General features: G+C 45.4%; 2 protein-coding genes across 6 annotated transcripts in view; both read right to left on the bottom strand.

Moving 5' to 3' along the window:
* Positions 1 to 590: 590 nt before the first annotated feature.
* On the bottom strand, positions 591 to 13,817 carry PLPP5 (phospholipid phosphatase 5). Its single transcript, XM_045004638.1, has 7 exons — positions 13,665 to 13,817; positions 7,024 to 7,132; positions 4,887 to 4,977; positions 3,987 to 4,050; positions 3,194 to 3,318; positions 2,636 to 2,806; positions 591 to 2,133 (listed from the first exon to the last, which is right to left on the bottom strand). The coding sequence occupies exons 1-7, from the start codon at positions 13,724 to 13,726 to the stop codon at positions 1,964 to 1,966; spliced, it is 792 nt and encodes a 263-aa protein (XP_044860573.1). The 5' UTR covers positions 13,727 to 13,817; the 3' UTR covers positions 591 to 1,963.
* Positions 13,818 to 15,242: 1,425 nt separating this feature from the next.
* The window catches only part of NSD3 (nuclear receptor binding SET domain protein 3), a 72,611-nt gene continuing 65,816 nt past the window's right edge, over positions 15,243 to 22,037 (bottom strand). For all 5 annotated transcript variants that reach the window (XM_045003026.1, XM_045003030.1, XM_045003028.1 and 2 more), the window contains one exon: positions 15,243 to 20,985. In XM_045003026.1, the coding sequence (XP_044858961.1) occupies positions 20,744 to 20,985 (242 nt within the window). In that variant the 3' untranslated portion in view covers positions 15,243 to 20,743. The remainder of the gene's footprint in view (positions 20,986 to 22,037) is intronic.

Here is a 22,037-nt window from a genome sequence, read left to right as displayed (position 1 = left end):
TAGCAGCACCAACTAGAAGCACCTCTTTGTTCATAGGCAGGGAGAGCTGCTTCTAAAAATGAGTGTATTGCTGTAAGGATAAGAGGTTTTTCAGCAAAGCCCATGATTCAGCCTCTTGTTCTTCGGAGCAGAGAACATGAAACAAAGGAGATGCCCAATTCTAAAAGTGGCAGAGCTCACCTTGTTACTGTCCTTCAGCTATGTATGAAACAGCCTCAACACTGCCTGCTTACCTCCAGCCAGCAAAAACAGGTGCTTTTGAAGGTTATCTTAAAAGAAAGTAGTGGTAATTTCTTTATAGTTAGACTTGAGAGCTGTAACCCTCAACGGTTGAATAAACCAAACCCTGTGACAGAATACACTTGCTTTACCAGTCAGCCTTTCAACAACTGTGAAGACAAATGTCATTTGCTACTGACTGTCATCTCTCATTGTTATTAATGTACACTGGGGAGGGAGGGAGGAAGCAAACCTTGCCTAGAATTGCTAATAATGGACAGACAAACCTGACCTACTTTATATAAAAAGAGCCAGCTCCATAAAGACGGATGATGTTCTTTAGTACCAAAAAGTAATAGAACTCATTTCACTGAATTAAAATCAGCTTTTTTATTTGACATTAAAAAATCCAGGAAATGACATGATTCAGGTACTATGCTGCTTTTCCTCCCCCAAAAACCACAAGAAGGCTGAGCCCTTGCTCTTGCTCTGAACTATTTTAGGTGTGATTAACAGGATGTACTTCACAGGCCTTAGCTTGGCACAGTCAACAATTCCAGTACTTAATGTTAGGGATACAGTACGTAAGAAATTAACATATTTCCTATGAAACAAGAATGCAAATTGCTGAGTTGGTCCACAGGGAAACATTCTACAAGGAAGGATGCTGCATCCTTTCACCTTTAACAGTTACAGACAGAGCGACGCATCCTACCTACAAAGCAGTGAGCCCATGGACAGTGCTGTACAGACACCATCTCACTGCCCTGGTGCTTCTAGGTTGGAATTAAATATAAAACATCACAGTGCGCGCCCCCAGCTTAGCTGTAATTCTTAACAGTGGGACCATGAGTGACAGCCCCTTATGGTATTAGACAGTCATGCCGGTCAGACAGCTCCCTAGCACTACAGTGCTGATCGTGGCCTTGGGAGGATGTGGGAATACAGGACCGGATTAAAACCGACCAGAGTGCTGAAGACACTGTCCAGCTATCCTCAAGTGAGAGTTAGGGCAGGATTCTGGAAGCAAATGTATTTACAAATGGACTGAAGCAGTCTGTGTAGTGTCCAACAATATGACATGGAGAGATTCCAAAGCCAGCCAGGGTGCCACACCAGGACATCAGCCCAGCATCTGTTGGACCTGCTGTAGGACAGAGCTTTTTCACCAAAACCACACTAGTGTGCCCAGGCTGCAGGGTGGGCCAAGGAGGTGCTGTCTCTAAATACACACAGTAAATGCTGTGTACCCACAACACACCACTGACCGGCTCTTCCTATGTGCATACTGGCCTTTCATAAAATGACATTTTCCATTGGAGAGGGCTGACTTCCCTGCACATTACTACATGGCCCCATGCACCTACAGGATTTCCACCAAGCCTCCCCTCACAGAGAGCCAGTTCTTACTTTAGATGGTGTCGTAGCCAGCCTACTTCCCTCCCTCCTGCAGGCTGGAGTACAGTCACTTACACAGCTTCCTCCAGGGCTCGCCTGAAAGAGGGGAGCATCTCTCAAACAAGAACGGTACGAGCCGAGGCCTGCTGAGCAGGACCACTTACTGCATGTTCAGGGGAGTAATTCCTATTCATCTATCAGCCGCATCCTCCTTGGGTTACTGGGTTACTTCACCAGGTAGGCAGCAAGCGATAGTCCCAAAGCCTGTACTCTTCCCCACGCTGCGGGCTGAAGAGTGGAAGGAATGATTACCCAGGGGCTGGTCCCAGCAAAGTGGATCCCGTCATTATATTTCCAGGTGGAAGCTGGAGCTGGCCAGCTTTTGCTCCTGTGCTGGTGGTAGTTTGGATTTACACTGCAATGGTTTATGGCAGTCTGAGTCAGTCAGGGAAGGGTAATGCTGCCTGTAGCATAGGTATGCAAATGTGAAGCCAATCGCTGAGCCAACCAGCACATCTGTGGGGTGGAAACAAAAGGGTTATTCACCCACAGCTTGCAGCACTGTCTCACTGAACCCCAAGGAGCTATGCTTAGATACCACGACAATCGGCAACGATCCCTGAATATATTTTCCCAGAACAGCTCGAGGCACTGCCCACAGCGGAACTGAACGCCCCAGAAAGTACAATGCCTACCCTCCTCAAGCCTGCTCATGATGCTCCAGTTAGAGCTGCCACTTAATCTTCAGCTCCAGTGCTGAGCATAACACACATTTCACAGTGAGCTCTCTGCCTCCGCTACTTACAGCCCAAAGAGTATGAGAGATAACAACCCTGGAAATGACTTTTTCTTTCACCAACATTCCCGTGTCCCACTTAGAGCTCTGAACATCAGTGCCCCATGCAACCTATCTAGGGTCTTCTCTGGTGCCCATCACCATGGTTACTGAGCATGTCCCAATTACGTAACACTGTTCCCACAGCCCCTGCTCTCCTCTCCCCCAGGCCAGCATGCTCACCTTGCCAGTGGTGCTTGTAATCGCAGGTGCGGGACAGAGCGATGAGGAGAGCGCAGAGCAGTGGTGATAAGAAGGCACAGAGCCGCCAGGATTTTCCACGCCCGCCAGGGGCGAAGCAGTGCAGCTTTCCTGCCAGGTAGAAGGCAGAGAAGGCAAGACCAGCAAAGGCGACTGGGCAAAAGGGGGAAATTCACATCACTCAAGAGCCCCCGCAGACACAGAAACCCCGGCTCAGGAGCCATCCATTGCCAGGAGTGATTTAAGAGGATAAAGGCCCCCTCTGAGCTTGTCCTGAAAGGACACTAGGCAAAAAGCAGGGACAGGGAGCCTGGGCTGAGGAGGAAGTACTGATACCTGGCGCTTGGGAGCTCTGCAAACAGCAGTGAGCTTTGTGCATCGCCATTTTACAGAGGGAAAAGTGAGGCCTGGCAAGAAGTCAATTAACATGCCCCAGGCCACGTGGCAAGGCAGTGGCAAAGTTGATCCCACTTCCCAGGCACCTGCTCACCCTTGTTTGGTTCTCCCATGATGCACTGTAAAGAGGAAACAAACGCTTACAAGAGGAATGCCCACTCGGGAAGCTCTTGCGTCCCTCAGTCACCACGTCCAGGTCACCGGTGCACACCAGCTTGGCGTTTGCCTGTCCATCCGGAAAGCAGCGGAAGAAGAAATCCGGCCGTGGCCTAATGGGCAGAGAAGAAAAGCATGTGACCCTGCACCATGCAGAGGAGGAGACACTTAGCAGCTGGCATAGTTTGACTGGACGCTCCCCAGCTCAGGCTAAAGCACCAGAGGGCATCCTTGCCTGCCTGCTCCAGAATCCCCCCAGTACAGCACAGCCCAGCCCTTCCTGGGGAAGGAAGGTGCTTGGGGTAGAGAATAGGGTATGGAGTCCTGCACCCCAGGTGGCTGGCAGCTCTGGAAGTGAGAGAGCATAGTCATTGCCCTCCAACAGCTGCTCAGCAGCCGGGGGGGGGGGGGGGGAGATGTGTCCCAATCCCAGGCCCTGAGACTGACCAGTAGCCACACCTCAACTGGCAGAGAAGTAAATGTGCTACGATGACTCAATTCCCCACGGAGCCTGGTAGAGACCCTCCAAGAATAGGCTCGTGCATCGGTGAGAGCATGCAGGGAAAGCTCACCCTGCCACTGCTGCTTTGTGGAGAGACACTGTCCCCACACTAAATTCACTGAGGGTGGGTGGTTAAGAGAGTGCCCCCAGCCTGTCCCCGCACTCCCCCCAAAAGGGTCTGGGAAAATATAGCCCGTCTCAGGCAGCGCACTGAACTGCCACGTAAAAGACTGCCTGGCTCTGTGGGCGCAGGGGTTGGCAATTAATGGACTTTCGTACCTTCCCACAACTAGCTTCACAGCATTTGTGAAGACCCCGTTCAGGGCAAGAGCAAGGCTGGCAGCTGGAAGAGAGCAAAGAGCCCATGTCAGCACCAAACATGTTAATATTTAATCAGCCCATACCCGCAACAGTGGTTGGAGAAACTTTGCAGGTGGAGTCGGCCAAGCACCTGATCAGTAGCCTCTATCAGAGGGATGCTTCAGCTGGTGCTGATGCTGCATTGGCCTGTGTGTCTGAGTTGACTTGAGAAGCGGCACTTTCACCTTACATGACACGTGGCACACGGACAGTAGGGAAGAACGTCCCTTGCCCAGCAACACTGAGCATTCCCTGCAGGTGTTTGCCTTAAGGTTGAAGGGAAGGGCTGGAGTCTGAGTCAGACAAGAGGGGACAATGGTCTGGGAGGGGTTAAGCCCACAGAGCTTTTTTAAGAACAATGGGTGAAATCCTGGCCCCATAAAAGCCAATGTTTTGCTACTGACTTCAGTGGAGCCAGGATGTTGCCCAGTACGTGAAAGGCACACAGTGGGAGACAGTCCAGCAAATAGGCCCCAAGCAGGAGGAAGTTCCCAATTCCCTAATGCACCCTGGCCAACATGCTGTGTGTGACCAGCAATGGATTCAAGAGACCCTTCCTCCCCTCAGGCCCACTCTCCATCAGACGGAGGTTCCTGAGCCATAACAAGGAGACGCCCCCACCCTAGGCTGTGACATTAGCCACAGCTCTAAAGAACCACTGTGTGAGTACAATGATGCTCCCTGTGTCCCATGTGCTGGGTGCTGATCTACCCATTGGGCATTACTGCTGCTAGAAGGAAGAACTTGTTTGCCCTCAGTTCAGTGTAATGTTGTTGGTATGACTGTCAGGACGGGACGGGGGGTGGGGGATAAACTCACCCAAAAAGGCCTCCTGCGTGTCTCTGCGGTCAACTTTCATGAAGAATTTTGCCAGAAGGATGAACATCAGGGGACACAAAAATGAAATTAACTGCAACGACACAAGACAGCACAGTAACAACATTGTATGTTTGTTCCTGGAGCTCCCTCAGCTTCCCAACCAAAAATCAATGCATGTGCTGTTAAAGGAGGCTAAAAACCTTCACCTCTAAACCAAAGAGTGCTCCCCCCTTTACTCTTTACAAACCGAAAGCTGATCCCAGCTATTAGCGTCGGTAGCTAATACTGAATAAGCATAGGTACCAGTAGCATGGCTTCCTCTCTGTTGTCTGCCATCCAGCTCTCACTAATGCCCTAATCTGCAGGGGGCAAAATCCATCAATAGGGAGCTCTCCAGATACAAGGACAGCAAAGGTAAAGAAGAACAGCAGCCAAAAATTCTCCCTGTTAAAAAGCTCCAGTCCGTGTAATATCCTTGCCCTGCTGCTGCTTCTATTTAGGTGAGCTCTTAAGGGGGCTTATATTCATATACGTCTGCAAAATGCCTCGTAGGAGCTGTATAAATAATCACACTGACATAGGGGCCTGCAGCCTCAGCTTGCTTTCATACATCACTTCCGCTGTGGCGCTCCCTCGCTGCTGCTCATTCAGACGTTGCTTCCTGAGAACAGTAAGGCCCCTGAGCATGTTTCACTTTCTAGGCGCTTTGCAAATATTAACTAATTAATCCACCAGCTGTATCATCCAAATTGTTTGCTAGGGAGAAAAACAAGAGCAGCTGTCATGAGACAGCAGTTGTTATTGCTGGTATCTCAGGGACAACAGACTCTTGGGAATTGTGTCACAGCACCCAGTGCTCCAGGGAATGCTCTTGTGGTCAGACAGGTCACTTTGGGAGTCTAACATGGCACTTGACCTAAAGGTCAACTCACCAAATCCAAATGCCATTCAAAAGTTTTCTCCTTTAGCATTTCCTACATGCTGTACCTGCCTCTTCAACACAAAGGAACTGTAGTTCTTTGCCCCCAAAGCCACTGACCAATCCAAGAACTGCAGAATCTCACCAGGAATGCCACTTCTGCAAATCAAGGGACACAGCCCATCAACGAAACACTGGCTACCTGAAAGCTGGTGAGTTTACTTTTAACACCATTTTTTAATCTCACGTCCTACCCCTGCACTGGAGTCCAGTTTTTGCGGTTCTATAATCACATTTTCCTATTTTAAAAGTTTTTTCTCCTCCGTTGCTATGTGAAACCCCACACAGAAGCTGTGTCCGGGCAGCACTGTACCTGCAGTCAGCTTCACTATAGGAACTGATACAGAATTAAAATTCTCTCTTCCAGTTATAATGATCTTAAGTGTTACCTGCAGCTGTAGTAGGTAAACAGTTTTCAGAGAGGAGCCTGTTTTTTTCCTGAAGGCATCTCTATAATCCTCTGTGTCACACTTCCATTCTTCTTGAGCTTCATTCAGGTTCTGAGGCATCACAGCACTTAAGCATGTGCTTAACTCTAATCACAAGCTAAAGTGCTTTGCTGGATCAGCACTTCACTGACACCCAGTAACCACTCATCCAATCGATCATCACTTCTCCCTCTTTTCCCATCTCATCTTTCCCCCACCTCCTCTTTCTCTAGGGAGCTACATTCCCTCTTCTTTGGCTTGCTTGTATAGTTATATCTCCTATCTCACATCCAATAAAAACTTTAAATCACCAAAAATTTGGCCCAAAAGGCGAGGTTTTGTTAAAAATAATTTCTTATAAAGCTTAGAAGAGAAACAATTTCACATTTAATAAAATAAAATTCCACTGAAAACAGTTGATTTGAAACAATATTCCCTGGCAGCGTGTGAAATGCAAAGGTCTGCAGCACTGAGAACCTGACAGTAAAAGCGACTGTGAACAAACATGAAACTGATTTTCAGTGTCCAAGCTGAAATGCAAAAAGTGATCTCAGAGCATCAGTAAGGGCAGGTAAATCAGATTTTGAAAATTCTTTCATTTCTAATAATCTAAAATATCATCAGTATCGTAAATTAAGAAGAGTGTTTGTTTCCATGATTTTTTAGCTGATAGCTATTATTTAAATTAAAAAAACTTAAAAAGAGTGTAGTGACCTGGGTGAATACTTACAAACATGAGCTTGGTGGGTACATGGTCTGCTTCTATGTATGGGTTTTTATAAAGCCACATCTCTTCAGGCTGTATGACACGTTGAAATGGAGGCAGTTGTTCCATGATCCTAGAGAAAAAACAAGAGAGTTTGGAGTGCCAGGATTTGGGTAGTTCTAAGGAGGTGGTCAGTTGAGTGACTCCTACTTACTCTCTCAAACAATACAAGAACAAGGAGACACTAATGAAATTAAAAGGCAACAAAGGTTGAAACTGATGAAACACTTTGCATGCACCTATTGCCACAAGGCATTGTTAGAAACACTCAAATCACCCTGCCAGCAGTGATTCTGTTCCATTACCAGAGGATCCCAGAGATTGGTCAAATTAAAAAAGGCACTAGCTATTTACATGACTAATATGAATTCCATTCTCATATATACTAGCTATGATGAAAACATATATGAGATAAAACCATATGCTTCAGGGCACAAGCCAACCACTGACTGCTTGGGGCTAGGAGAAAACTTTCCCAATTAGCAGGTTATTGTATGATTGTCCATGACACATCAGTTACAGGATACAGTCAAAGGCTAGGTACTGAAATAGATGGGTCATTGGTATTCTCAGATATGTCTAATCCTATCTTCCTAACTGCCTAATGAATGAGTAGTCAGGTTGCATCTTGGGCTTGTCTACAAGAGAAAGCTACACGGTTCCAGGGGTAAATTTAAACCAATATAGTTAAACCAATGCAAAAAGCTGTGTGGACACTGATTCTGGTTTAAAGTGGCTTATCTCACAGGAATTGCCAGACTGGATCAGACCCAAGGGTGAGGTCCCTCTAGTCCTGTACCATATCTGTAACAGTGGCCATCACTAGATGCCTCAGACAAAGGTCCAAGAACTCTGCACTAGGTAAATGTGAGATACTCCGTGGTCAGCCTTACGGCTCCTTCTGATCTCTCATAGGGTATATGTCTACACTACAGGATTATTCTGATTTTACAGAAACCGTTTTTTTAAAACAGATTGTATAAAGTCGAGTGCACGCGGCCACACTAAGCACAGTAATTTGGCGGTGTGCGTCCATGTACCAAGGCTAGCGTCGATTTCCAGAGCATTGCACTGTGGGTAGCTATCCCATAGCTATCCCATAGTTCCCGCAGTCTCCCCCGCCCTTGGAATGCTGGGTTGAGATCCCAGTGCCTGATGGGGCAAAAAACATTGTCGCTGGTGCTTCTGGGTACAGCCCCACCCCTCTCTCCGTGCAAGCAGTGGCAGACAACCGTTTCGCGCCTTTTTTCCTGGGTGAACTGTGCAGACGCCATAGCACAGCAAGCAAGGACCCTGCTCAGCTCAAGACGGCAATCATGGATGTTTTAAAGACCTTGTGCATTCTCGTGCAGTCAATGCTGAACTGGGACCTGCAAAGCCAGGGGAGTAGGCGGCGGCTACGGCCGCGCGGCGACGAGAGTGATGACATGGACACAGAATTCTCTCAAACCGCGGGCCCCGGTGCGTTGGAGATCCTGCTGGTAATGGGGCAGGTTCTAGCCATGGAACGCCGATTTTGGGCCCGGGAAACAAGCACAGACTGGTGGGACCGCATAGTGTTGCAGGTGTGGGACGATTCCCAGTGGCTGCGAAACTTTCGCATGCGTAAGGGCACTTTCATGGAACTTTGTGACTTGCTTTCCCCTGCCCTGAAGCGCCAGAATACCAAGATGAGAGCAGCCCTCACAGTTGAGAAGCGAGTGGCAATAGCCCTCTGGAAGCTTGCAACGCCAGACAGCTACCGGTCAGTCGGGAATCAATTTGGAGTGGGCAAATCTACTGTGGGGGCTCCTGTGATGCAAGTAGCCAAAGCAATCATTAAGCTGCTGCTACGAAACGTCGTGACTCTGGGAAATGTGCAGGTCATAGTGGATGGCTTTGCTGCAATGGGATTCCCTAACTGTGGTGGGGTGATAGATGGAACCCATATCCCTATCTTGGCACCGGAGCACCAGGGCACCCACTACATAAACCGCAAGGGGTACTTTTCAATGGTGCTGCAAGCACTGGTGGATCACAAGGGATGTTTCACTAACATCTACGTGGGATGGCCGGGAAGGGTTCATGACCCTCGCGTCTTCAGGAACACTACTCTGTTTAAACGGCTGCAGCAAGGGAATTACTTCCCAGACCAGAAAACAACAGTTGGGGATGTTGAAATGCCTGTCATTATCCTGGGGGACCCAGCCTACCCCTTGATGCCATGGCTCATGAAGCCATACACAGACAGCCTGGACAGTAGTCAGGAGCTGTTCAACTACAGGCTGAGCAAGTGCAGAATGGTGGTAGAATGTGCATTTGGACGTTTAAAGGCGCGCTGGTGCACATTACTGACTCGCTCAGACCTCAGCCAAACCAATGTCCCCATTGTTATTGCTGCTTGCTGTGTGCTCCACAATCTCTGTGAGAGTAAGGGGGAGACCTTTATGGCGGGGTGGGAGGCTAAGGCAAATCACCTGGCGGCTGATTACGCGTAGCCAGACACCAGGGTGATTAGAAGAGCACACCAGGAAGCGGTACGCATTAGAGAAGCTTTGAAAACCAGTTTCATCACTGGCCAGGGTACAGTGTGACTGTTGTGTTTGTTTCTCCTTGATGAAACCCACCACCCCTTGATTGACTCATTCCCTGTAAGCCACCCCCACCCCCTTCAAACACAGCTTGCTTTCTAAGGAAATAAAGTCACTCATTTAAAAATCATGAATTCTTTATTAATTAATTATAAAAAGAGGGAGAGAACTGACAAGGTAGCCCGGGTGGGATTTGGGAGGAGGATAGGAGGGAAGGAAAAGGCCACTAAAAAAATTTCATAATAATGACAGTCTTTTGGTTGGACTGTCCACTGGGGTGGAATGGGCGGGTGCACAGAGCCTCCCCCAACGCGTTCTTACACGTCTGGTGGGTGAGGAGGCTAAGGAGGGTGGTTATACAGGGGCTGCAGCGGCACTCTAAGATTCTGCTGCCTGAAGCTCCACCAGACGCCGGAGCATGTCAGTTTGATCACGCAGCAGCCCCAGCGTTGCATCCCGCCACCGCTGATCTTCCTGCCGCTACCTCTCATCTCGAGCATCTCTCCTGTCCTCACGGTCGTCCCTCCTGTCCTCACAGTCACTGCCATCTTTCCTGTACTTTGATACCACGTCCTTCCACTCATTCACATTCAGATGAGCTCTTTCATTGCGGGTCACTTCCATGATTTCCGAGAACATTTCGTCTTGCGTCTTTTTTTTCCCGCCGCCTTATCTGAGATAGCCTTCGGGATGGAGTAGGGAGGCTTGAAAAATTTGCAGCTGCATGAGGGAGGGAAAAAAGGGAGAGAAATATTTTAAAAGATACATTTTAGAGAACAATGGTCATACTCTTTCACAGTGACCAACACTATTCACCTTACATAGCACATGTGATTTCACTACAAGGTCGCATTTTGCATCTTAATATTGAGTGCCTGCGGCTCTGGTGTTAGAGATCTCACAGACGCAGGTCCGGGCAGCAGAATTTGGCTTGCATGAGGCCATGGTAAGCCATTGTCTTTCGTCTTCTACAGCCTTCATCTATCCAGCGCCCTCCTTTCCCAAATAGCAAGCAACGCCCGTTGAGTGCAGTTTCTTTCCTGTTAACGTGCAGCAGCAGAAACCACCCCCCCATCCAATTCTCTAGGATAATAGCTTTACCCCTCCCCACACCGCGTGGCTGGTATCATGGAAGTTCGCTGCTAGCCACCCTTCCCCCGACTGCGTGGCTGGTAGCAGGGAAGATCCCTGCTAGCCAAATGCGAAAAAGCTCAGCACCAATCACCCACCCCCTTCCCCCTGCTTGGCTACCTGCAAGGAAGGATTTCTTTTAAGCCACAGGCAAACAGCCCAGTAGGAATGGCCATCTCTGTCCCCTTAATTAAATTCCTGAATTTCAACCAGGTTACCATGAACGATATCACTCTCCTGAGGATAACACAGCAAGATAAAGAACGGATGTTGCTTGAATGCCAGCAAACACTGGGACCATACGCTGCTAGGCTTTGTCATGCAATGATACCAGATTACTTGCTACATGCATGGTGTGGTCAAGTGTCCTACCATGGAGGACGGAATAAAGCAGCGCTGCCCAGAAACCTTCTGCAAAGGCTTTTGGAGTACCTCCAGGAGAGGTTCATGGAGATGTCCCTGGAGGATTTCCGCTCCATCCCCAGACATGTTAACAGACTTTTCCAGTAACTGTACTGGCCGCGAATGCATCCCAAGTCCTCAGGGCAAATTAATCATTAAAAAACGCTTGCTTTTAAACCATGTCTTATATTTACAAGGTACACTCACCAGAGGTCCCTTCCATGGCTTCATTGTCTGGGATAGTTGCTTGGGAGGGCTGGGAGGGTAATTCTGTCAGGGTGAGAAAAAGCTCCTGGCTGTTGGGGAGAACGGAGTGCTGTGTGCTCTCTGCAAGCTCGTCCTCCTCTTCCTCCTCCTCATCTTCCCCGTCCGCAGAATCCTCAGCCATGGCTGCGATTACCATCCCCACCTCGGAATCCATGGACAGGGGTGGGGTAGTGGTGGCGGACCCCCCTAGAATTGCATGCAGCTCAGCGTAGAAGCGGCATGTTTTCGGCCCTGCTCCGGACCTTCCGTTTGCTTCTTTGGTTTTCTGGTAGGCTTGTCTGAGCTCCTTAACTTTCACACGGCATGTACTGAGTCCCTGGTGTGGCCTCTCTGCATCATGGCCTTGGAAATTTTTTCAAATGTTTTTTCATTTCGTCTTTTGGAACGGAGTTCTGTTAGCACGGAATCCTCTCCCCATACAGCGATCAGATCCAGTACCTCCCGTGCGGTCCATGCTGGAGCTCTTTTTCGATTCTCTGGAGACTGCATTGTTACCGGTGCTGATGAGCTCCGCGTGGTCACCTGTGCTGGTGAGCTCTCCACGCTGGCCAAACAGGAAATGAAATTCAAAAGTTTGCGGGGCTTTTCCTGTCTACCTGGCCAGTGCATTTGAGTTCAGATGGCTTTCCAGAGCGGTCACAATGGTGCACTGTGGGGGAGGGATAGCTCAGTGGTTTGAGCACTGGCCTGCTAAACCCAGGGTTGTGAGTTCAATCCTTGAGGGGGCCGCTTAAGGATCTGGGGCAAAAATTGGTCCTGCTAGTGAAGGCAGGGGGCTGGACTCGATGACCTTTCAAGGTCCCTTCCAGTTCTAGGAGATTGGTATATCTCCAATTGTTACCTATTACCACTGTGGGATACCGCCCTGAGGCCAATACCCTAATCCAACATGGAAATACCGATTTGAGCGCTACTCCCCTCATCAGGGAGGAGTACAGAAATCGGTTTTAAGAGCCCTTTATATCGATATAAAGGGCTTCGTTGTGTGGACGGGTGCAGGGTTAAATCGGTTTAACGCTGCTAAATTTGATATAAGCGCGTAGTGTAGACCAGGCCATAGTTAGAGATTGGCTTAAACCCTGAAGCACAAGGTTTAATATCCCTGTTTAGCATTAATTATTACTCTGATATTCTTTTCATCCATATAACTATCCAGTCCCTTTCTGACTCTTGCAAAGTTTTTGGTCTCAGTGACAGCCCATGGCAATGAGTCCCACAGCTCAATCATCAGTTCTGTCAGTTTAGCAGGTATAGATGTAAGACATACTGGTCTGTAATTCCCAGGATCCAGAGCCATTCTTAAATATAGACACATTTGTTACCTTCCAGTCTCTACTTTACTCCACAGGTTTAAACCAAAGTGTCATACACCAGTTTAACTATATCAATTTAAGAACCACTAAGTTAAACGGGCAACTTTCCTACACAGTCAAGGCCTCTATCTCCATGAAGGGAACCTCCTCTGTTTTGAAAGTGACGTGAAAGAGGAAACATCACAGCCAAGTCAGCCACACATCTCTGTGCTGAATCCCTCCAGGCTGGCTACACTGGGGGAGAAAATGAGGCATTCCACCCCAGTACAAGTTTAACCTAACCTCTAAAAAATAAAAGCAGGTTCTCTGTAGTTGCCACCCAGTTCCCTGGTTCTGGGGTGTCACAGATACCACTAGGGCTGTCTGACTCCAGACCTTCCCATCATGAAGTCATAGTGCAGCCCAGGCCACCGGTGACAGTAGTTACCATTTGGTAGCCAGTAGCCCAAGTGCAATGAGCGGGTTGGCTCTCAGTCCAGTGTCCAGATGACACAGAAGGATCACATCAACAGAACCGGGAGTGGTGGGAGGCCTGTCCTGGGGGATCCCCGTGTGCGCTAAGGTGGGGGGGGCTGCCCCGGGATCCCTGTGTGCGCTAAGATGGGGGGGGGGCTGTCCTGGGGGATCCCCATGTGTCCTAAGGTGTGGGGGGACACACCCCGGGGTTCCCCCACGCTGTCCCTAACGGGGGTGTTTCCCAGGGGGATCCCCATCTGTGCTACATGTGCAGGGGGGCTACCCCGGGATTCCCCATGTGAGCTAAGGTGGGGGGTTCCCCCGCCCTGTCCCTGCCAGGGGTGTTTCCCAGGGGGATCCCCATCTGCGCTATATAGGGGGGCTCCCCGCCGTATCCCGGACCGGGTGCTTCCCAAGGGGACCCCCCCGCCTGCACGACGTGTCCCCCCGGCCGGGCCCCACTCACAGGAAGGCCCCGACGAGCAGGCACCGCGCGCCCACTTCGGCCACCAGCCGCGGCCCCTCCATGGCCCGGGCGGGGAGCGCGGCGCAGCCGCTCCCTGCAGCCAGACGCGCCAGGGGCCGGGGCCGGCGGCTCCTCCCCGCCCGGGCCTGGCGACGTGGCTGCAGCCGGAGCAGCCCGAGCCCGCCCTCTGCCGTGAGCCGCCCGCTGCTGCGGCCTCGCCCGGCCCCCCGCCGCCAAACGTTACACAAACCCCATCACCGAGCAAGCCAAGCCCTACAGCCACCCAGCGAACCCCCCCGGGAAACACACGGCCCTGGTGCAATGCAGGGAACTCCCATGCTGCCTTTCCAGGGGTTAGACCTGAACTGTCAAAACAGCTTGGCCATTCTGCCCCTCGGAGCTTTTACTAGCTCTTTAGAATGTCTTTCAAAGTAAAATCACGGGGGGGGGGGGAAGGGGGAATTCATGTTTTACTTTTTTAAAGTGTGGGAGAAGAGGGAATTCACCAAATAATCCCTTTTACAAAGGAAGCAAGATTTAAAGATACCCCCAAGGGGAATTGGCAACGCTCATAGGGCAAGCAGTAAACCAAGGGTTCAAAAGCAAAAGATTTAATAAGGAAGCATATTCTGACCGTCAGCCTCTGGGCGGTGTGGTTACCTTTTGGTGCTGAAATCTCTGAGATTAAGCTGCCTCCTCTAAGGTGTCTGTAAAATGTCCAGTACACTTTGGGTGCTACATAAATAAAGACCAACAGGAAACATTTAAGCCACTTGCCAGAGTATCCATAGATCAGTTAAAAAATTTGAAATGGTCGAGATTACCAAACAAAAACCCCTTCCTACTGAACCAGTCCTAGCCCTATAGAAAAGCACCTGCTACAAATAACCAGCAACACTAGAATTCACAGTGGTACTGCATTAGAGTCTTTGGGCTGCCGCTACTTCTGCGATCCCATATGAAGCCCAGTTACTAGTATAAATGTCAACTGACAATATTTTATAAAGGACAATCAATATGTAAGATCACAACCCAGTTGCACATAAATTTAGAAAAGCACAAACATTAAATTACACTAAAGATCTAAGAAATAGATGCTAGATTAATGCTCCAGTTCAACTAGGATGACAGCACCAGAGAACACATATGAAAGAATCAGGCCTTGACTTATTTTTCAAAGCAACCGACTCTGTTGACTCTAGAGGCTTTGAACTATAAATGTAAAAGCTGTTCCTTCTGGTTATACAAAGTTCCTTTTGGTGTGCTTTGTAAAACTGAGCTACAGAATGCTTTCCATAGATTCCAGGCCTTCGCTCCGTGATCATCCATGTTAAAGAGGCTCCGTTATAAATATATAGTGGCTCTCTCTACAGAGATTTTCAAATAGACCACATTTGTAACTTGTTTATTCTCAGTTGAATTCACACATGGGTGTCAATAAATATTTTACATTATATAGGTTTATTGGTCACTTGGCTTGCTGTGTATTTTTGCTGCAGCTAGATAGTTCAGAAGTATCTATGTTCTCTGTCCAGAGATTGAAAGTTACAATATGAAAAAGTTCACATTCTTAATTGGAACATTCAGAACAATTTATTGAAGTCAACCTCAAGCAAAATGTTAAATCAGTGGAATGTCATTAAAAACCTTTCCAAATTAATCCTCACAGAAGCAAAAACACATCTGAATTCCAAAGTATTTGTAAAATAAAAAAGGCAACATCTCAGTAAATATAATGTACAAAAATTATATGATCCTACCATCACAACATTCAGTAAGAAGCTAAAATATTACAGGCAATTCTAAATACACTATAACTAGTTGACAATAAGCTATCTATATACAGGTTAACCAAGCTTTACAGGTTTCACACTATGCAAGAGAACATAGGCCAAACAACAACCCCCCTCCCCAATATTGTATATCTCAAAGTCTATGCGGCAACATCAAGTCATAATACAGTAATGCCCCAGTGGAACATCCCCAGGGAAAATTAACACTACTTTGTTAGTGTCAAGAGCTTCTAGCCAAGTTATAGAAACTCCTAAGATATTGACTTTAGTGAATATTGATGCTTTGCTATTAAAGACTCAAGTGATTTAGTTAAAATAACATTTCACAGAATCTACAAAGTTTGTTACAGATAAACAAAGTCTACAGAAATAACGACTCTACAAAGGTCATTGTTACAGATAAAGATTACATGGAAATGAAAACAGAATCTGTAGGTATCTGTGTTTGTTGTGCAATATCACTTGTGTAGGTACAAATGGGTTAAATTTTAATAGCAACCCCAAATATGCACATACCCTTATAAAAAAAGGACAATCTTATTACTAGCCAGTTGTAATAGTTATTTCATCGTCTTGGTTTTCAGTGGCAACAATTAGTTTGCTTATAAATGAAAAAATATGACACTAGAAATGAGATACGGATCAATATTAATAGGAAGCAAATGTATTTCATCCAGTCTGTTTGTAAATCAAAAGTGAACAAGAATTCCTTAAAATGTCCAGTGCTAGGCATAGACAAATGTTTGGGAGAGGATCAAACATATAGCCATAGTTGCTTTTCAAGCTAGAAGAGACCATTAAAAATGGTAGCTCTCTCACACTCTTGTGCACAAATGCAATCAGTACCACATGACAAACAGTGAATGCATGGCTTTGGCAAATTCATATCTATTTTCCCTTTTTGTTTTTATATTGTCCTAGACGAAGTACAGACAGTTTCAGTTTTATAATCCTCCCACCCTCACTAGGGTAAAAGTACCTGAGTTTGCCACTCAGGAGTAAAATATAATAAGAAACAAGCATTTTTCTCTTTTTCTGAATGACATCTTGAATACATCCAGAATTTCAGGAGTGTATCATAAGTGCAAATGTCTTTTGCTATACAAAAATAAGTGATGTGGGGTGAGGGAGTTGATCCAATATTATAAAGTAAAGGACATCAAAAAGTCAAAAAGTTGCTGGTGTCTCATGCAATATACTTCTCATTAGGAGCATACATAAGTCTGAGACATCTGCTTTGAAAAATCTCTTCATTTTGCCTTGAATACACTGTACACCGGGAGTGGAAAGTAATTTTAAACTCAAGTTAAGGGGGGAGGTAAAGAGACTTTTGATGTCGCATATAAAAAATGTTATCTATGTATAAATAAAATAGCTGTAAAAATAATGAACTGCAGAGCTTCAAGTACATTAAACCCTGAATTCAATGAGGCAGAGGTTTCAATGTTAAAGTGACTACTTCGTACCAGCGGCAGACATTCTCATTCCCCTACCCAACCTCCCTAACCCAACCCAGATAATTTTTTTGTAAAGTTCAGTATATACATATTTTACGTCTAGACGTTCACTTTCTATTATGTCTAGTAAGTGTGTCTGTCCGATTCCACCTGGAAACTAAGATATAACAAGCTTTTAGTGGAAAGGCCAAACAAAACATTCTAACCCTCTCACTCCATGTTAGACTCTCTAAGCCTCTGGTGGTAAATGTAGTGAAGATAAATTCATCCAGAAAAAGTTGCTCTTACAATTAGCTGTCCTGAGCTGCAAATGCCTTCCACACTTACGTCCTACTGACATGACGACAAGCCAATTTTACAAACTATTGGAAAACTGCAGTAATTAATCCTTACCCCATTAGGGCATGGTGCACAGAACCTCTGATCTTAAGTAAGATGCATACTCTATAATAAAAGGGGTCCAGTAAAGTAAACCAGAAACATCTGTGCAGGGCAGCTCAGGTACTGCATTACTGTGTAGCCAGCATAATAATAATATCTAGAGTCAGGTGTCTGCTGAAAGTTTGACCCTATTTTAAAACTTAACAGACAAAAAAATCCAAATGGAGGGGGGAAAAAAATGTGATTGGCACCTCCTTCACTTAAGAAAGGGCTGCCAGATTATTAAGTAGAGCACTTTATTTTCCAGCCAAGAAGTAACAACCAACCTCAGCATTCTCTTCTTTGCAGCAAACTGTAGGACTCTGGACTAAAACTTCCAAACAAACAAAAAACGCCTCTCTAGCATTCTTCCTACAGCTCAATTCAGAGACACTGAGTGTTGAATTCAACAGCCCAAAATACACAGAAATACTGATAAATCAAAATGTCAATATTTACGGTAACAAAATTTCTGCTTTACTACAAAAGTTATGTTATTCTTCCATTCACTTTAAGTAATGTTACAAAAACATGGTTAAAATTTGTTTTCAGCATATTCTGTGTTCTGCATACAAAACCATCACCTAAATAAAGAGAATCCCCAGTTGTCACCAATTTATTTCAACCCCATGGTCTCTTCTTTCACTAAAAAGCTTCCTGATGCTTTGGAAATTCTCCCTCTGTCGCAGTTAGAAAACCAATTCAAGTTTTATATTCATAATTATACACATTTAAAAGCTATCCTTGTCCTCACACCACCCATGTCTCAGCCCAGCTGTTGGCTGCTTTCAGTTACAGTTTTCTTATGTAAAGGATTAGACAAGAGAGGACAATCAGCAAGAACTTTGAAACAGAAGATATAAAGTGACATGGCAGAGGAGTGACAACTGACTCCATGACCCTCACAGCATTATATGATTTGCTAAACTTTCAGAGTACCGTCATATACTTAGTTACGCCCAACATGCTGATATGTCACAGAATATATTTTGATAATTTCACATGGCAATTAATATTTTAAACCACTGTCAGCTCATTGACATCTCAAATGCTTAAGGCATTTTGACATAGCCATTCCTCCCCAGTCAATGACAAGACAGTGTTGACATACTATAGAAGAAAGCACATGGGAACACATCATACAATATTTTAAAAGTTCAGCACTTTCTGGTTTACCATATCCCCAAATCGTCTGATCAACAGAAAACCCAATATTTTATTATGCAATGTAAACAGATCAGGTCTTATGGACACTACCAAGGAAAGAGCTGTGTTTGGAATTTTAGAAAAGGGTGAAAACCTTCTCCATTAAGAGCTTTTTTTTTTTAAGATCACAAACAAAAAAGCTAAGAAAAATAAACTCCTAATTTTTTTTTTTTTTGTAAAAAATACCAAAATATAGCACTGCTTACAAGCAAGATTAGTGTTTTAGACATTCACTTCAGTATTGGCCATAACAGGACAAGTGATCTGCATTTTCCATCAGCACTCTAAACTATAAACTGACCCAAAGATCACATGAGAGATCTATACTATGTAATAAAACAAAAAAACCCAAACAAACTGAGTTTACTGGAAAGGGATCTGTAAATTGTTCCAAGAGGAATAGCTGCCAGGTCAGTGAAGTGGCATTTCAGGTGCTTCAAAGGCTGTAGTGTATTTTGTTAATTTTGCAATTGCACAAAAAAAAGAACAAATCTCACACACACACAAACGGATTAGAAATAATTTGAGAATGCAAAAGGAAACCTGGTACAAAGGCGAGCCACATTCCAAATCCCCATGGTATTATTTTTCACCCCTTTATTAGTCACTTTCTGGAACTGAGATGCCACCATGTACCTGCAGGTCTATGCAGACATTTTCCCAGAGACAATGTTGAATGTTCTTCAGAATGAATAAAGAATTCTCTCTCTGCCATCTGCCAGCCATACCTTGTTATTAATTCCTTCCAGGTGGGGGTGCTCCGGAACACCCAGTGGCAGAAAGTTAGTGTAAAAGTAGCTAGCAATATCAGAACACCAGCCATTGCCTACAAATTAAAGGATTACTGTTGACTATGCTAACTATACTGGGATATACACAGTACTTTGTAAGATTGAGTGCCTTAGTGTAGGCCCAATATATACCCTGTTAATTCAGGAAGTGCTTTTAAAAACTGATTTTTCACTATTCAATAAAAACCAATGAAGATAAATTCAATTGGGAGATTTATCCCCACCCCTGCAAATCTAAACACTCCTGCTCCCCAAAACTCTTTTAAAAACACATCATACACACATGGGGCTGATCCCCTATTCCTTTAAGACTCAAGAACTCCCTCTGAAACCAATGGGAGTTTGAGAGGAAGGTAACAAAGGATCAGGCTCTAAGAAAATCACCATGAAACAAGCACAGACTAAATATCTGATAAATACATCGAAAAGGGCTTAATCCTGCATCCAGTGAAGTCAATGACAAAGCTTGCAATGACTCCAACAAAAGCAGGATCAGGGCTTTCGCTACGATGAATGTAGTGCAATGTTCAGATGACTAAGCTGTCCATGAATCCTCTCCACCCAAAACTGCCCTCCAAATGAAGCGAGGCAGAAAAGTGACCACTGCACAATTAAGCTTTCTATGCTTGCTTTGTCAGCTAAAACCACTCATTTTAACAATGAGGGACCGTGATTGCTTCCCCTCCCCCTTTGTGTTAAAATATCTACTGAAATAAAAAGCACTTCAAGAAAAAAAAAACAGATAATACTCCCAATTTCTTATGTGAAAATCTTTACAACATTATTCATAATAAGTTAAGCATGATGAGATGAAATCCATCTTCTCAAAAGACCTTTAAAGATGACCAACTGGAATGAAGGCATTCACTGTCCACTGCTCTGAAACCCACAACACTCCTCATGGTGTTATGTGAAAGCTGTTTGTAGATTGGGGAGGGTTGGTCCTCTCCCTTTTTTTAATAACTAGACATACACGTTATACCGGACTGTTTTTGCTACTCAATTATTTTTTTAGACACGCTGACTGATCAGGACCAGAATCCGCAACATCCTTTAAAATTAAATAAATAAATATGCTATGTTTTCCTTTACTCAAAGAACATATTTTAACACACTATTCTTTTCAATGTCAAAAGGTTTGCTTTTTTTGATCTTTTTTCCTTAAGAAAGCCAAGATATTTCTGTTTTCCAACAGTAAGAGCTGCTGAAGCACATTCAAGTGTAAGGTAAGAAAAGGACAAGAACAGAAAAAAAAACCCAAAACGGACACGACTGACTGCTTCCGCCTGCCAAGATTAGATGGTCCCTTTCCCAGTTCCAACAAGGCGGCGCTGATGATGAAGACTGAATGTGCCATAGCAGTCTCTTCAAGTTCATCACCTATTTGCCATTTGTTGCTTGTTTGAACAAATTTATTCCTTTGCTTCTTCTCCAGGGTTCTGGGGTTGCAATTTGCATTTGATCTTGCTCCAATACTCTGGTGCCACAGGAGATTTGGGGTTATGTTCGGAGCAGCAGAGACGGCCATCCAATGCTGATGCCACTAGGGCTCCCTTCTCATGATCTTTACAGAATGAACGAGGGCAAAACTCGCAGAATGAAATTGCAGGATTGCTACAGATGTCACACTGGTGCCACGGACATTCCCACTTTCCTGAAGATGGAAGAAGGAAGGGAGAGAAAGGAAAGAGATAGGAAATTGAAGTTAGTCTTTATCTGCGATAGATATTTGAATTGGTCTTTGTCATTCCGTGTAGTATAGAGTCATTCAACTCTGCATAAAAAGTACTTCCCAAAAGCCAGTTTTTATTAAAGTTCCTGCATCTGTCTTTCACAAGTATTGGATTGGAAGCAGTTATTGTTGACAAATTTACATTTTTGAGCCTCGGGTTGACTGTAAGCAAAACATTACTGCACTGTAGAGCCAAATGTAACCAGATCCACCTGCCTTGGCATCAGAACACACTGTGTACTTGCAAGATAGAGCACTGAATTCTATGCACATCTGACTTGTGAAATTCACTGTTTTCTGGATCTGAACATAGTAATTATTTGGATACACTGACTGAAATGGGTATCCTAGATCAATCTTTACAACAGAATCACACTGCACTATATTGTTAAAAACACAGAAAGGCTGAGTTCTGAGTTATAAATGAGAAGGTGCCTCAGACAAGAGTGGGATACGGCAATGCCATATTTAAGTACAAGCAAACAGAGACCATCAGAAAAACATGCAGGCATGTATTAGCATAACCACATGCCCAACTGTCAGGTTGTAAAATTAGACTGAGCATGTCAAAAAGGAAAGTTAATAGCTTCTCCTTTCCCTCACACTGAAATTATGCTATATTCCTTTAAACTGCGTTGCCATAGAGAAAACAGGAAGCACTTTCCTTCTTCAGGACATAACGCACTGCATCCACAGCATGCCCAGACTCTTAGCCCAGAGAATAAGAACAGCACCAAGACAGGACTCCAGATCTCTAGCATCGCTGTGTCTGCCTCCACCAGGCCAGGTAAAAAAAAAAAAAAAATCTTACTTCTTGAAGTCGTTCACCAGCATTTTCCTGCTGATCAAATGTAATAAATTATGTCGCTAGTAAAGAAAATTTGGAGGGAAGCTTTCTGTACTTCCATATATTGCTGTCCTGAAAAGGCACATCTCAGACTGAACTCCATTCATAGCACAAAATCTTCCACTTA

The sequence above is a fragment of the Mauremys mutica genome, chromosome 2 (genome assembly GCF_020497125.1).
Source record: "Mauremys mutica isolate MM-2020 ecotype Southern chromosome 2, ASM2049712v1, whole genome shotgun sequence".
NCBI classification, from domain to species: domain Eukaryota; kingdom Metazoa; phylum Chordata; order Testudines; family Geoemydidae; genus Mauremys; species Mauremys mutica.
This window is presented reverse-complemented; position numbering and strand designations above follow the sequence as displayed.

Coding starts and splice junctions, on each gene's coding strand:
- PLPP5 (XM_045004638.1), bottom strand. CDS start 13,726: ATGGAGGGGCCGCGGCTGGTGGCCGAAGTGGGCGCGCGGTGCCTGCTC. Junction 4,978..7,023: donor TACCCACCAAGCTCATGTTT/GTAAGTATTCAC, acceptor GTGTCGTTGCAG/TTAATTTCATTTTTGTGTCC. Junction 2,134..2,635: donor TTACAAGCACCACTGGCAAG/GTGAGCATGCTG, acceptor TCCACCCCACAG/ATGTGCTGGTTGGCTCAGCG.